The following is a 17637-nucleotide window of genomic DNA, read 5'->3' on the forward strand; positions in this document are numbered from 1 at the left end:
TATCCAGGAACAGACATAATCAGCAAGCAATTCTGAGCCACAATGAGCCAGTCTGGCTTACATGTTCAGCATCAAGAATCTCACTATAAAGAATGGTTTGTTGTTAACTCTTAGGAAGATAAGTAAATATTAAAAATGCATACAAAAAGATAAAACATCCATAGAAGCAGATACATGTTAACTGAAATGTAAAGAAGGAAAACAAGGGATAATTGCATCATATATTTATGTTCATTATAAACTGTTTTTGGATTTCCAATAATGTTCACATGACATGGATTTAAGTGAAATATTATTACAACATTTGTGAAAAATTTTTTTTTTTGTTATTTTTAATGTATATTCCTCACAGGAGGAATTTGTATCATTCCAGAAACATGAATTTTACTGCTAACATTTCTCTTAGCACAATACATTCATATCCCTGTCCTCAACAAATACATATTATATTTTTATTTCCAGGGTTTTTTGTCTGTCAAGATCAGTCATTGAGTTACAGAACAAAATGGAAAGAAGTTCACTAGAAGTACTTACCTTTAAGCACAGAAAATAACTATGCAGCAAAACTTCTTGATTATTTTGTTATGATTGAGTGGAGTCTAAATTCTGATCTATTTTAATTTTTGCAGTAACTCATATTAAACAACTTTTTTTGTTCAAGCAAAGTAAATGGTCTCATGAAACTAGGTTATTCAGCTGTATGAGGATTTGAAAGAGCTTGCAGTATCTGCATCACAGCTGGAAGCACGAAGGGAAAACTTTCTTTCCTGTTTAGAAGTTGCTAGATAAACAAGGAGAGCATGTAACCATGTCTCCTCACTATATACACCAACTGCAGGTATTTCAGTGACAATGCAATAGATTATTTTCCCCCTGCATGTTTTTTTCAGTCTCCTGAGAGCTCTTCCATCTTGTGAAGCAGATTCCTCTTCTCTGTCTTCTGCCATCCATGTAACAAATACAAAGTTTTAAGATGCCAGAACAGTTAGCCTAACTTTTCTACAGCTGACAGTAAAATGTATTACTGTCACTCTTTCCTCTGTCCACTACCAAATACTATTGCAATATCCTTCTCTGTCCTTCTGTGGAAGAAGACTGAAGACCCCAAAGATCCAAATCATCCTATCAAGATGTTTCTGCGTTAATTTAACAATCATATCCAAGACTCAGATGAGTCAAGATAATTTCCTTTGCAAAGAACAGTTTGAGGAGAAGGAAGAATATTGAGAAAGTAATTTATAAAAGACAACATTGAAAAAACATGGAATAAAATCCCATAGTACTGACAAGACTACCCTGAAGGGTCAAAGAATTAGTAAGAAATCTGGAAAAAGTGCTAGCCTTTTATTTTTGAAGACTGTCTACATTGTAAAAAACTTAAAAAAAGAAAAAGAAAACGAAAAATTACTTCATCTGAGCATCATTAATTGGTCTTGCACTGTTTAGGATGTTCCAAGTGAGACAGAGAGGCTTGCTGGGATTTGTGGGAGATGATTGAACTTCTAGTTATGATTGAGAGGACTTCACTGCCTATCTTCTTCCATTGCAATGCTGACTTTTGTTACCAACCTCATGGAAATACTTTTTAACAGCACTTTTTCTGCCTTTCAACTGCCTTCCTGCCCTACTTCTATTGCATTTTTATTGTCCCCATCTGTCCAAATTATGCCATCAGTGACTTCAATATTTTTTATGGGAAGAAAATATAGATATTTTTAGCACATGGATTTAACATAAGTTTGCTTGCTATAATTGTTTGTAAACAGATTCATTGTATCAGGATCACTGAATTTCACAGTTTCTTGGTAGACTCCTTTTTGTAAGCATTTGCAGCTTGAAATATGGCTTTAAGATAGCTGAAAGGGGAATGATATTGTGAGAGGGATTTCCTTCTGCCTTATTGCATTCTTTCTGTCATTTAACACTGCTGCCATTTTCAGAAGAAATGTATAAAAAAAAATCACACAACATGGGCAGTATAGAATTCAAAAGCACCTTTGAACGTACCATTGCACCTTAACATTTCTTTTCACAAACTGTGTAAGGACAGAATTTTCTCAGAAATACAACTCTTCTTATAGAAACACCAAACATCAAGAACGTGTACAGGATAAGGTTAACAACAACTCCGTGAAAGACAAGATCCTAATGACCCACAACAGTAAACAGAACCAAGCCACATTTAAATAAGAATGGCTGAAATGACACAATGCAATCCAACACCTGCCATGAATATTGTCCAATCATTTATGAGTAAAATGAATTTCCAACTGCAATTATGGTTCTTCTCCAAAAGAAAGATTTTTTATGGACAATCTAACCTACCAGTGACAACCTTCAATCTTCTGGATGCTGAAATGCCAGTTCGTTTTCTATGGCTTGAAATAATCTATGTAATGTTAAGTTGCACCTCATTCATACTGCTCTTGATATCCTTCTGAAAAGAAGGACATTCAAAGCAGCATTTATGTTTTGAAGGAAGAAGAAAATAGTGGAGTCAAAAGATTTTTCACTGCTGGAGAGTGGCCACAGTGCTTTGCATCCTACTGACATACTGGTTTACAACAAACCTGAATGTATGCAACTGAGTGAGAGAAAACTAAGACATGGGAACACACATAGAGACATAAGCAGTGTAATCAGGATTTTAATTGAATGCCTCTCCTGGAGTTTCAGATAGGTTAAACCACAGATGGAAGAAATATTAATGTCTTTTGTGTGATACCGGTCTAGAAGATTGTTGAATTCAAATGACAAAAGATCATTGCACAAGCAAAGAATCATCCCTTAATTTTAAGATTGTTAGGTTGTAAAAGAACAATAAGTTTTGAGATTTAACAATAAATACTTCAGAAATCGAATCAGCTACAGAACCAGCTAATTTCTACCCTTGTTATACTTAATTTTAACTATATATTATCTGCTTTTTATATGCATAATAAATAGGATCATTGAATGGTTGGTCAAACAGTCGTATCATAACTTCTTGAAGAGTCCATGTGAGAAAATACTTTATGCATAGTCAATATGAATTATTAATCCCTCCCTGATGCCCAGCAATTTTTCAGGAAGAATCAATTTTTTTCTGAAGAACTGCATTCCTTCTCAGAAGTGCAGGAGCAACAAAATCACCATTACAAAATGTTTTTTGTTACCTCATCAGTCTGAAGAGGCTAAGCAAGCACCTGCAAACCTGTTAAGAATCCCAGAGATTTGGAAATCTAGAAGAGCTGATTCAACACCTGTGCTAGGTGTTGCTCATGCTCCTTGCAGGCTGTGCTAATGCAATGCTGTGATCCAGTGCTCTCGCTATTGTAAACATCTTTAGGTGGTCCTTGCGAATCCGAACATACGAGGTCAAGTTTGCATTTGTGCTAAACTGTGTAAATATGTTTTTAATTGGAGAAGGCCTATACGTCTAATCCATACATTCCCATACCACTGGTCCAGTTCACCTAGGAGCATGGATCTAGATACTCAGCAAATAACTTGTTTATATAACAGTATAGAGGTTCTTTAAGTTGCAACTTATATCAAAATCAATTTATCTTCTCTGTTTTCATACCATAAAATGTCTCCTTTAGAAGAAAGTATCTGCTTTAGGATAAGCACAATCATTCTTTGGACTCCACTCACTGATTCTAATCAGAGCTTAGTCACCACAATGCTAACAGACACCCACATTTAGACAACTATACCAAGAATCTTGATCTTAAATTTAAAACCATCTAATAGGAAGTGCACCCTCAGATCTGAGAAAATAATTGACTTGAAAGAATTTTACTAGCCAGTAGAAAGTGATAATCTGATGTTTAATTTTGAGAATTTACGACTGTCATAAACTTTCCCCTCATTTTTACGCTGAGTCTTCAAACTCTTCCAATGTTAACAAGGACAAACCCGATTTACAATTAACAATGTAAGAGCAAAATATTTCTTCCTTGAAAACAGAACTATTCTGTAAAACATTACAAATTTACCTTATGTGAGTGGAAAATAAGCTTTCTGGAAGAAACTGTTTAAGGTGGACTAAAGAATCTCCACAGAAATTGTTTTCTAGTGGTAAAATGTATTCATTTCCAGTTTGTTATAATCAAGGTCAACTTGAATTTTCAAATCGTCATAACACGCTCAGAGACTGTTATTACATAGTCATTGACATACAAATATGGATGTGATGATGAAGCTTTCAGAAGCCTTCAGTGTATTAAAGTGTACTCAGGTCCTTAGTCATGGAGCACATCAATCTGATGCAATTATTAAACACACAAATTATCTAAAAATTTGTTATACTTATTTTACTGATGAAATGGCTCCAGGATTTAAATTATTCATTACTTACCCCTGTTCTTTGAACTTCCAAGAAAATTGCTCTTTGAAATGATTTCTCCCACATTGCCAACTCGCTGCCCAGCTCTACATTGAAATAATGACTCTTGCCATGTCCAACCATAACACTGAAACAATATGGCCTCTGGTCTTCAAGATCAAAGTCCTGATGAATACCTAAGTACAAGTTTGCTTGTAGCCAGCAATCATCAGCAAGCCAGAGCTGAAAGACATGTTTCAGTATGTGATTCTTCATCTAGCAAAAACAAACAGTTAAAGCAACGTTGTCTTCTATAAGTGATAAGTACTTGGATACGTTATGTCATTATGTTAATAATTACCTTGAAGAAATGTTCTGAGAATTAAGTAATAACTTCAAAGACAACTTCCCTCTTTGCTTCTTATTCACTTTACCCTGTATCATGTAATCCGAGCTACTTCTGCAGTTCCAAAATACTGTGAAAGTTACCTAAGCAATACATACATAGATACATACATAATTTAAAAGGAGTTTGTAGCAATATATTGTTTACAGTGAAAAAGAAGGAAATCTTTGAATTGTTTGAATACAATTCAAGAGCTGTGTACCAGCTTTACAGGAGAATATAGCTACTCTGTTCTAATTGGGTTCCAATATGCTAAACACCAAGGGGTGCAGTCATTTATCAAGCTCTCAAGGGCTAATTCTGGAAATGACAATGTGAGCTTTCAAATGTCCCCTAATAGCTGCCAGTGCTGCTCTGCAACTACTAGGGGCGTGAAGTGACATCCTGCCATCACCTTCAAGATGAAGAAGAGAAACTTCATATTAGTCTTCCATAATAAAAAATATTCCTGTAACGGTATGTTTTGTAAATGAAAACAAATTCTTACAAGAAACTTCCCTAATCTTTCAAGACTTCATTGATTAGCATAAATATAAAGAAAAAGAAAACTCAATAAAAAAGGTACTGCTTATACATCTGAGTACTTTCACTGACTGAATTCCAAATTACACATTTTTTAAAATTTCTGTTTATCAGATAGGGCCCTTTCCTATCTCCATTTCTCTATGATGGCATGGGGCAGAAAAAAATGAAAGAACAAAAAAAGTAATTTGCAAAGAGAATGTTATTTCTTATTTTCTGAAGTCACCTGCAAACAGAATTTTCTTTCTCGAGCACTCCAGGTTAGGTTTAGAAGACTTGCCTCTAGTCAAGCGGATCTGAGGCAAAAGCAGTCATGTTTGACTGGACTTAGGTGGCTTTGAAAAGACCAGAATGCAGCTTTGCAGTGGTACCCAAGTTCTAGAATCTTGTAGTCAGGATAAGCCTTATAAGGATTTAGAACTTATTTTTCCACAACCTCTAATAGTCCATCATAGCCTATTGAGGCTACAGTTGAAACTCCATGCACATGAAAACAAACAAACAACTGGAATTTGAGCATCCAAATGTAACGTAAAATATTCCAATACATGTAAAATAAATGCTTAAATGTTCAGGATCTTGTGTCCCTCTTGTTCTAGATGCACACACAACCGCCCTTGCAGGACAGCAGTGAAGATCCACTTTTTAGTAAAGAAAAGCAGAGGAAACAAATGCTCTGCTAGCACACCCTCCTCTGTGTACTGCTCTCATATTCACAAATAGCATGAAAATATCAGATGGGAACTGAAAATTTTGCTTGTGTTGGTGAATTACTGAATAACATAAAGCTGGCAAATGTAACTTTATGCAATTTACTCAAGTCTAGTCTGTTAAGCTACGGATGTTTTGTGGGGCACCTCAGAAGCAGGACATAATGCCACCAGGGTACACAGCACTTTGCTGTCAAAAATGGCCCTGCAGCTACCTGAGGAGAGAACAGTCTTGAGAAAGTTCAAAGTTATTTTACGATGCTCCTTTGAACTGGTGAAAAGGAAGATGATCAAAAAACCTGCGTATCATCTGGTGTTCAGCAGCCACGGAGCGACAGGTATTACACCTACATCTGCTTCAAGACTCAGTACTGCTCATCCTGGCTCATAGACTACTATATTAATATTTTTTACTTTGTATGTGAAAATGTGATGTGTGAAAATACCGAGCAATAAAAGAAAATAAAATGGTTTTAGGACAGGTGGCTTTTAAAAATGCACCTAATATTCTTGCCCCTGAAAAATACAGGTTTTCAGTAACAGTTCCAGTAAATATGGATTATGAGGCAAGGTATAGGAAGAAACACACGAGATAAAAGAGATCACATTTTCAATCATCTGGTTGTTACCTCTAAATGTCCGTGAATATGCAAGTATGTGATATATTGATGAATTTTAATTCATACACTTGCATATGCATGTCTGTGTATGCAAGTGTGTATTTGTACGTATGTATAGAAACACACAAATCTAAAATATAGCAAACATTTTGTTTTAAAATGCCATTTCCATATTGGATTCTTATTTTCTCTGTTTAACTCTTGTGTCATTATAAACATAGATGAGAAGCTTACAATTAGGTGAGTAACAAGTGCACCTTGCCTTAAAATCCACCCTTCGTGGGAAGATACAATAGCACTCTCCACAGCTTTGCACTAGTTCTAACCAGCTTCTGAAAATCCTTAAGAACACCCTCCCCAAACAGCAGTTTTTACAACATAAACTCAATCTCTAAGTCTGCAATGTAGAAACCGTAATGTCTTAAGATTTTTTTCTATCTTTTTGGATTTGCTCAGTTTGCCTCATTGTCATGTATACCAAAGAATCAACAGAAAAGAGGTTAAAGTGTCGAATTTGAGCTTTTGCACTTTAGCTAATGTATTCATGAAGACTGGCAATTAGGCATTCATTTATTAAAATGTCAAGAACATTAAAGAGTTGAATCTTGGGTAGTTTATTTCATACTTCTATTTCTTAATGAAAAAGTATCGCAGAATTTGTTTTAAGGATAGATTGCCCTTGAAATTACCAGAATATTCAAGGAAGGACTGAGTTTCAAATGAATAGTAACATTTCAAGGAGAAAAAAACAAAACCCAAACCATAGCAAAATCTTTTCAAAAGGCATAATGAGTATATATTTCATTGCTGCCTGACTTATTTAACAGGAAAAAGTAAATTTTAAAAAAGATTAAGGAGACAGAACAAATAATCTGGGACTGAGCCTCTGCTCTTTGCTGATGTCTCAATGATGGGCAGAACCTGAAGTTGCTCACGTGTACCCAGCTGGAGACATGGTCACATTAAAAATAATACTATGCCCAAAAAAATATGGCTGTGCTCCTGCAGCCTGCGCTCTGGAGCTGAGCTCAAGTCCTGAACTCCACGACTGCTATTTTCCTGGCTGACATGGCACTGCCCAAGACCCTTCCCTCTCCCCACTTTTGCCAGAGAAGGCAACCTTCCTCTCCTGCCCAGTGACAGCAGGCTTACAACAGAGAAAAAACAGGCAGTGATGGGCTGCAAAACTGACAGCTGACATCAGCAGAAGCTCTTTTAGCAGCCACTTAATGGAACTGACACCTCTGTAAAATGCAGGTGTCAGCTCATGTTTGAGAGCTATTTTTCCTAGATTTCTGTCAAGTTCTGTCTGCTCCTTGCTCTGTTGGCTGTAACTTCATCATGTTTTCAATTTATCTTTTTTTTTTTTTTTAAATCACAGTCAACAAAATTGGTGTAGGAAACATGCTTATGTTGTTGAAAGTCAGTTTGGGACAAATAGTTTGAGCCGTCAGGACATGGAAACTCCCTGCCATCCCATTCTTTGAAGAATTTGGTCACTTAGGGCTACAGAGAACTCCCCTTTATGCTGAACGGGACAGTAAAAGGGAATGGAGTGTTATCATCAGGTCTATGATTTTTTTTTTTTTCTTCTTTTCACTTTTCCTTCTGTAAATTGTCCTGAATAACTGTGTTGCATCAGAAAACAAAACAAAACAAAACAAAAACCAAAAAACAAACTTAAGCAGTTCTTCTTTGGCGCAATGTTAAGCCAGGATCTGTACAGGTAACAGAGCGACAACCTTGCTTCTCCACAACATTAGTACATGGTCAAGGAGGAACAGCAGAGAGAAGGACAGCAGTTGGTGAGAACTAAAGCTGATATGTGATTTTTTAGTGAAACAGCATTTTATCTGAAAAGACTGATCTTTTTAGGTTTTTTTTTCCCCTGATAATACGTTTGTTTTTACTTCTCAGGCAAGTAGGCTCTCATCTAGCCTTACCTCACCTGCAAAGCAGTTTTTAATTAGCTGGTAGAGAACTAAATTAATCTTTCTGATGCAACTTATTAGAAAATATCTTCTGTAAGTCAATTATTTAAACAGACTGCTAAGGTTTTGCCCAAAATCCTTGCTTGGGACAAGCTAAACAGAAAATGTGACACTGTCTCTAGGTGGTGGAAAAAAATGAAGAATTCTATGGTACACAAATGCACCATGTTGCCTTGTAAGGTAAAATATACTATAATATTTGCAAATTACACATGATCTAAAAAGGACATAATTTTATACTTCTAATTACTGAAATTAAGTGAAAGTATCTTTATATATATAAGGAATTACAGCAAAAGCATTTTTCATCACATTCACTCAAAAATCTGAACCACTAAGAAAAAAGCAATATCCAGCTTCATTATGCTTAGCTGTGTGTCTCACCTGTACTTCATATAACCAGCTCTAATATGGAAAAATTTCTTCAATATGGAAGCATTTTAGTAACTTGCTCACTTGGAGCTTAATCCATTTTCCATATTCTCTTATACTTGCATAGCTAATGCACTAGCCATTACAAATAGGTTTTTTAACAACAGATAAACTATTTGAATGTTGGCTACTCCTAGTTAAGATTAACTTGAGCTTATCATTAACAGGAAAAGGCAAGCTTTCTTTACTAAATAATATCATTATAATCATTAGGAAACCTACCTTGTGAATTTTAAATAGAACCTCACAGAGGTTATAGATTTTTTCAGCTCGTACCCAGTCTAGTGTGCTTACCTATAATATCAAAAGAAAATATTAACAACACATTTTTTATTCTAAAATCATGTACAGATGAAAAAAATTAAGAAGATTTCACCCATCAATATTCTACTGGATGCTCTAAACATAGGCATATTACTACTACTACTACATTTAATATCCAACATTTAGAAAAGATGTCAGATAGCATTCAATTGTTACAGAAATAGCATCTACAGGAGTCTTACTGTAATTAAAAGTTACTAAATAATTTCATTGATTTTTTCCCCACTATTACTACAGTATGATGGAAACCTCTTTGTAATCTCTGTGGTAAATTACATAAGCATATTCATTTTCCAATATGCTAACACAGAAAACCCAGAGTCTCAAACCCAGAGTCATTCAGCTTCATGTCTCAATTTAAAAAAAAGAATCTTACAATCAACAGACCAAGATGCGTTCCTAAATTCAGATTTGAGTTTACATACATTAAGGCACCAGTATCTTAATATTTATATTAAAAACTGAAAAGAACTATGTGACAGCAATATTTGAAATTAAGAAGAATGTCAACTGTGTGCTTAATAATGAATATGAAAAGACATATTTTTTTGTTTTCTTTTGATTTTGTTACTTTATCCTGTTGACATGACAGGCTGTTAAAATTTGACAGTTAAAATGATAGTTGAGGTTTTTCCCTAAATTCTAGTTCATGATATAACGTAATAATCTGTTTGCTTTTAAAACCAGTACCTAGGCTATGTAGTTCAAGAAAAAAAAGAACCTATACATAAGAAAAATACAAGGGGAATACACATTATTTTGATTATATATTTTAGAGCAAAATCCTAGCTCTTGGTGAATGCACAGGAATGGCTGCATAGATATGAAGAATTTGACTAAGTAGATAGGAAGAATTTCACTAAGTTGTAACTCCGAGGCTTTAGCATATGGAAATCAGTGTTTGGTGACTCTAATAGCAAACTTGGATACTTTAAAACACTAGGGCAGATGCAGTTTTGTCCTGTTCCCACTACCCTCCAAAAAGGAAGAAAGCAGAAAAATTAAATTAAATTATTTAGGTAAAGCAAAATTTGGCTGTAAAACATGTGGCTTCTGTGGATGAAACTTAACTAGGAAAAAACTATGAAGTTCAATAACAGATGCTTTTTCTCTGTATTCACAGTAGCATATAATTCACCTGTAATAATCAATCTTGTTCCTGATGTTTTGCATGAAGATCAACATGATTTTTTAAAATTTATTTTTAAGTTGAATTTCGAAGTCTTCATAAATTCTAAACCATTAAGCAAAATGGTAATAAGATGGTGAAAATCTAGACCACTACAACACTTAGCAGCAGACTAATGTGACTTCTACTGGTTATTAAATCTTACTTCAGAGTGTTGTTGGAGGAGTAATGTGAACTTGGTGTTAGCTTCCTTCTAATCTTGTATGCTCTTATGTCCACTTCAATTGAAACTAATGAACATTGTTATTGATTAGACCCCACAGCTATGTGTTTCAAAGCAGTTTCAGAATTTACCCGAATTCTTTCTTCTTAGTGTGGAAAGCATTCCACCAAATTTAGACATCAGAAGTAACATCTTAACAACCTAATCTAATTCTTAATAATCTAATCTGAATTTCACTATATTGTGAAAGAAGAAAAAAGAAAGAAAAAAAGGCAGTGCTTTCTCTCAGTTTCTCTAACTTTAGATTAGATCTTTAACTTCTAGATGACTAAATTTAGATGAGATGAATCACCTATTGCAAATGGCGTTCAAGACCTCTAGAAGAGAAAGTTCTATCACCACATCTTTTCAGGATATAAAGAGACTTATATTCTAGGGTTCTCCATTTGACAGTTTTTATATTTTAACAATCAAATGACAAAAAACACTTGAATACAATGCATGTGGTAGAATATGTAAAAGCATGTTATATACTTTCTCTTTCTGTTTTATTATGAGCAATTTCTCATCATAAATTAAAGCTACCCTTAAAAGTACTTAGCACTACTTTAAAGGAACTTTGTCAAATTTAAATCTAATGTTATCTTTTTTAGAAAATTAACTTAAAGTAATTTTAGATATTATATTATATTATTATGTCCTCCCATCACTTCATAAAATGTAGCAAGTTTTAGAGTCATACATTTCTAATTTTTAGATTTCTGTTACTCTTTTCCTCCTAGTAAGGTCCATTCAATATTTTATTTGAGTTTTGCTTTTTAATTATTGCTAAGAGTAAGCAATAACACAAATGTAGAAACAACTGAAACTGAGGAGTTATAAAGCCGATTCATAAAGTAGCATTATACATTTAAACATGCTCACATAGAGCAAGTACTGCAGCTCTTTGCTTAATCCTTATTTACAGAGAAATATTTTTTACTTTGATGGCTGTTTTGAAAAGAAAATAATTAAATAATACTGGGTTTAGCCCGTTACTGTTGATCCTTAAAAGGGATCTTCATGCTTCTTGCAAAATAAGGTTTACAGCCCAGAATGGTGGCTAATTCATTATTTGGTCTTGAATTTCTTGAAGGGAAAGATTCTTTCCAATCTCGGTTAAAAGCAGGAGAATCCTTCATTCCTATGAGTGGCTAGACAAGATATAAAAGCATAAGCACTGACTTAATCTGCTGTTTATGAAACTGAATTTAGTGACACAGGCTATAACCTAAAAGCTGTTGAGACATGACTGAACTTTCATTTGCTAATATCATTTGTTTTGATTCCTGAGGATTAATTTAAACTGTTGGGGTTCTTTGCTGCTATTAATGATGCTACGATGGACAATGGTGACACTGCTATGCTATTAAATTCACTCTGAATACTTCAGCCTTCTCCCCATTATCCTGTGCATCTCTTTCATCCTTTGACTCTCTGTAACCTCTTATGACTTTTTCAGCAGAGATAGCTAGTGATGATGATAACTGTCAGCACCTATATAAGCCAAGATTTTCTTTTACTGTGTATGTCAGAGAAAGGCTACCATACTTAAAGCCAAGAGTGAAACAGTCTGAATATCATAGTGTGCAAGGAGAACATGAATAACATGTTGAGAGGGATTTTGAGGAAGGGAAACAAACATGCTACAAAGGGGTACTAGAATCCAAAGAGACAGCTGACATTATTTATAGTTTTCTCAGAACTATCATAGTATGTCTAAGTTTAAAATGTTATTGTTATGGGCTGCATTGCTTTAAAAAAATTACAAACGATCATATACTTCAAGTCAATCAGAAAAATTGGAAAGAATCAGAAAAGTTCACAAAAAGTGCAATATCCTTCATTTGCTTTAAAGGATGTTTCAGTTTATTGCAGGCTTATCCATCATCACACATTTAATAACTGGGTAATGATTGGTAACTAAAATAAATGAAATACTGAAATATATTCCTTAGGCAATAAAAATTTTTTTCTCATTCTTTCTCCTTGGAATTGTTCCTGTAGGTATTCTATACATTGCAATTTCTTGGGTTTATTTTAGCATGACAAGATAATTATTTTTTAGTAAAGCATTTGACAAAATGTTTCGAAAAAGGTATATTCAGAATGGGTCACTTAATGAGATATACTTCATTCATATGAATTTAGTTTGGACAAAGTGTCAAAAATAGTGTCAAAATACAAGAAAGTACCAATTAGCATTCACCGAGCTTCCAATTTAATTTGTGTTTGTCTAATACATGAATTTATGACCAACAGTAGCTGAATGCTATTATTATTATTGGAAGACCAACTCCTTAGCTAATTCAGTGCATTATGTGATGTATTGAATACCTGGTTTTGTAGATATTTGGCTATATGAATGCTTTCAGAAAGATTGTAAAATAACACATTTGTAAACTCACTGATAACACTGAGCTGATCACAGATAGAAAAATAGAATCATAGAATCATAGAATCATACAGGTTGGAAAAGACCTCTAAGATCATCGTGTCCAACCGTCAACCCAACACCACCATGCCCACTACACCATGTCCCTAAGGGCCTCATCTACACGTCTTTTAAATACGTCCAGGGATGGTGACTCCACCACTTCCCTGGGCAGCCTGTTCCAAGGCCTAACCACTCTTTCAGTAAAGAAATTTTTCCTAATGTCCAATCTAAACCTCCCTTGGCGCAACTTGAAGCCATTTCCTCTTGTCCTATCGCTAGTTAATTGGGAGAAGAGACCAACACCCACCTCGCTACAACCTCCTTTCAGGTAGTTGTAGAGCGCGATGAGGTCTCCCCTCAGCCTCCTCTTCTCCAGGCTAAACAACCCCAGTTCCCTCAGCCGCTCCTTATAAGGCTTGTGCTCCAGGCCCTTCACCAGCTTCGTTGCCCTCCTCTGGACGCGCTCCAGCACCTCCATGTCTTTCTTGTAGTGAGGGGCCCAAAACTGAACACAGTATTCGAGGTGCGGCCTCACCAGTGCCGAGTACAGGGGGACGATCACCTCCCTACTCCTGCTGGCCACACTATTTCTGATACAGGCCAGGATGCCGTTGGCCTTCTTGGCCACCTGGGCACACTGCCGGCTCATGTTCAGCCGGCTGTCAACCAGTACCCCCAGGTCCTTTTCCTCTGGGCAGCTTTCCAGCCACTCTTCCCCAAGCCTGTAGCGTTGCCTGGGGTTGTTGTGGCCGAAGTGCAGGACCCGGCACTTGGCCTTGTTGAATCTCATACAGTTGGCCTCGGCCCATCGATCCAGCCTGTCCAGGTCCCTCTGCAGAGCCTTCCTACCCTCCAGCAGATCAACACTCCCGCCCAACTTGGTGTCGTCTGCAAACTTACTGAGGGAGCACTCGATCCCCTCAGGATCCTGAGTTAGGAACCTGAAGTTACAATTTTAAGTCCATAATGAGAGACTGAAATAAGTATGTAGAGATACAAAAGTGCTAAGTCTTGCAGAAGTACTTTTTAATTCAGCATGAGTTTCTGTAAGTTCCTCATGTTTTAAAAACTGGCATTACAGTGGATTTCCGAAAATAAACAAACTACTAAAATCTAGTTTTACTTAGTTAGACCAAGTGATCTCAGCATCAGTTCAGGCTCATATTCCAAATATACTTAGTTTTAAATGTGTGTGTTAATCATTGATTTTTCTTTAAAAAGTTATGATTTAAAATAGAGAGAAAACAATAAAGTTAAATTCATTTTAACACATACATGTAGTAAACAACAAACTGAAAAAGTTAATCCCTAGAGAAGACAATTCTGCAATTATAAAATAGGCATAAAAGACTTTCATGCCTATTCAGAGATCAGCACTGAAGGATTGACTAGACATGAGAAATAAATATGGAGTGCATATAAATGAGAATCACACTTCAAAACTCACTAATGTCAAAGCGAACATAACATACTCTGACTTCCTATGAACACTGAATCTGATTCTAGAAATCTCAAGTGTCCCCCAAAATATTAAAACAGTTTGAATACATTTAAAGAGTAAAACTTAAGGAAAAAAAAGATCAAAGTGGCTGTAATACTTATTAGTGGAATACAAAGAATGCTGCATTATCTGACAATTCAGCAGAAGCATCCAGCCCACCTAGAAGTATTAAACAGGTCTAAGCAAAAGATGAAATACTTTTAGGTCAAGAGTAATTAATTTCACTGGTCTCTTCACTCTTCAATGAAAAAAAAGAGCCAAGTATAATTTTAAAAAATTAAGAGATGTTAAAAAGGAAAAAAAAATCAAGAAATGTTCTTGAGATGAACTATGATATAGCAGTAAAAGAAGCCTAAATATGTCCAAAACAACTCAAACTTGTTGGTACAAAACACACACTAAAAAGCAGTCAAAATAAATAAAAGAAATAGAACAAAATAAATAAACACTTGTGTGTAGAGTTAGAAAGTTCACCAAAAGCATTCATCATCAAGTCTATGCCCTCCAATTCATTGCCACCTCTTTCCTAATATGTTACATTGACATTATGTGCAATGTAAATTACAAATACAAGTCTTTAGAACTTACATAGCAGTACTCTAACATTCAAATCACTGCTCGTGCTAATTACATTATGCAAGATTTTCTTCCCTATAATGTTTTTCAAAAGTGGAACTATATCTGTTACTTTCACATTATTCTTGTATTTATTCCTTTCCTTAAAACTATAAGCAGCATATGCAGTGATTGCCTAGCTGCCTTCACGTAAACCACTTCAGTGTTATTTATTTAATCAAGTTGAAAAAGATAGTTTTGTAATTAAGGGTAACACAACAGCTCCAAAGATATGGCTACTTTAAGACTTGAATTTAAAAACCATATTGGACTATGAGGAAGACATAAAAAATCAAACAGTACAATCCTCCCCTACATAAAGCCCATATTCCGTAAAACCAAAACATTTCATTTTTCTGGAAATTTTCAGTGACATAAAAAAATAGTTTGTTCTTGAATGACAATTTTGAATAATGTCTCTCCAATTTCTTTTAGGATATGAATTCAGAACCTTTTTCAAGATCTGAAAATTGACAGAAATTTATTAGATGCTTTTAGAATGTAATAAAATACTGTTTGTATATTAACATTGACAGAAGAATTTCTATTTATGCAATGGTGTTTTTCACATGTGCAGTTTTCAGAAATGTGTCACAACTCTAATATAGCAATCTGTAAATGAAATCTGTAAATTTCTTAAATACAGCTAGATAAGCCACTTTAGGGATGCAGAAAGACTATTCTCTGTTAATCATACCGTTCTTGGCATTTACTTCTATGGTGAAGCTTATACATTTTTGGAAATACCATCTGAGATATTGTTGAAATGGAGTATAAATAGAATATTACTTGCCATAGTAATTTCTTTCATATTATAATATCCACATTTTTTCCACAATTTTCTTTATTTTTGCCCATGGGTAACTATGTTTTCCATTCTTACGGAAGTTAGCAGCTGTATTTACATTCATATCATCTTTTATACACAATGAAGTAGAAAAATGTCTCCCCTATGAAGAAAGGCTGACAGAGTTGGGATTATTCAGCCAGGAGAAGAGAAGGCTTCAGGGAGACCTTATTGCAGCCTTTCAGTACTTAAAGGGGGGTTATAAGAAAGATGCCAGCAAACTTTTTAGCAGGGCCTGTTGCGACAGGACAAGGGGTGAACTTTAAACTAAAAGAGGGTAGATTTAGACTAGATATAAGGAAGAAATTTTTTACAGTGAGGGAAGGAAGAAATTTTTTACAATGAGGGCGGTGAAACACTAGAACAGGTTGCCCAGAAAGGTGGTAGATGTCCCATCCCTGGAAACATTCAAGGTCAGGTTGGACGGTGCTCTGAGCAACCTGATCTAGCTGAAGATGTCCCTGCCCCTGCCTGTGGCTGGGGGGTTGGACTAGATGACCTTTAAAGGTCCCTTCCAATCCAAACTATTCTATGATTCTATGAAAAAGAGTAGAAATTGTACCAGATCCTTTTACAAACAGCTGTAAAGTTATGGGTAAGGTCATTACAACTAAAGATAACTGTATGACTTGTAGGTAATCTACTCTGTGCACATTACAGTGATACACTGATACACTACATTGATTCAGTATGCAAATAGCAATACCATCACAGAAACATCTCTAAAATAAAACATAATGTTAAACTCGTATCTTCTAAAGATCAAGCAAGTTAAAACATCTGTATTTTTGTGATAGAACGATCCATTTTTTAATGTTTCACTTAACACAGTAAAAAAAAGTCAGTGGGAGTAATGGTAAGAGCAGTACCATTAAATATCTCTAAAAATAGTGAAACAGCTCTATGCACAGCTTTGTGTGGGGAACTGTGTTTCCAGTACAGAGCTGGGACATGTGACACAGAACCAGAGTCAGGGCACAGCGTGGGTTGGTGGCTCCCTGGGTGCCATAAGAGCTCCCCTGGGGTCTGGCAGGGCAGGGTCCTTGCCAGCCAGGGCCCATCCCATCACCCTGTAGTGGGTTGACCCCATCCAACAGCTAAGCACCCACACAGCCGCTCGCTAACTCCCCATCCCCCCTGCAGTGGGATGGGGGACAGAATAGGAAGAGCAAAATCAAGAAAACTCGTGGGTCAAAATAAAGACGGTTTAATAAGTGATGGAAAGAGGAAAAAAACCAAGTTGATGCAAAGGTGATCGCACCCTGCCCACCCCAAGCAGACCAATGCCCAGCCAGTCTCCAAGCAATGGCTACTTTTGAAGACCAAATCCCTGTTTTTTATTGCTGAGCATGATGTTTTATGGTACATAATATCCCTTTTGGCCTATTTGGGTCAGCTGTCCTGGCGGTGTCTCCTCCCAACCTCTTGCCCATTCCCAGGGTAAGCAGTGTGAGAAACAGAGAAACGCTGTGCAAGCAAAGCTCAGCAACAGCCAAACCACTGGTGTTTTACCATTGTTTTAGCCACAAATA

At 35.7% G+C, this 17637-nt stretch overlaps 1 protein-coding gene across 1 annotated transcript in view; it reads right to left on the reverse strand.

Annotated features, from left to right (window-relative positions):
• Window positions 1-17637, reverse strand: part of SNTG2 (syntrophin gamma 2) — a 326817-nt gene that overhangs the window by 28723 nt on the left and 280457 nt on the right. The window contains exons 13-14 of the mRNA XM_075145143.1: window positions 9213-9284; window positions 4343-4585 (exon numbers count right to left, since the gene is read on the reverse strand). Of these exons, the coding sequence (XP_075001244.1) occupies window positions 4343-4585; window positions 9213-9284 (315 nt within the window). The remainder of the gene's footprint in view (window positions 1-4342; window positions 4586-9212; window positions 9285-17637) is intronic.

This window comes from Calonectris borealis, chromosome 3 (genome assembly GCF_964195595.1).
Source record: "Calonectris borealis chromosome 3, bCalBor7.hap1.2, whole genome shotgun sequence".
Lineage (NCBI taxonomy): Eukaryota > Metazoa > Chordata > Aves > Procellariiformes > Procellariidae > Calonectris > Calonectris borealis.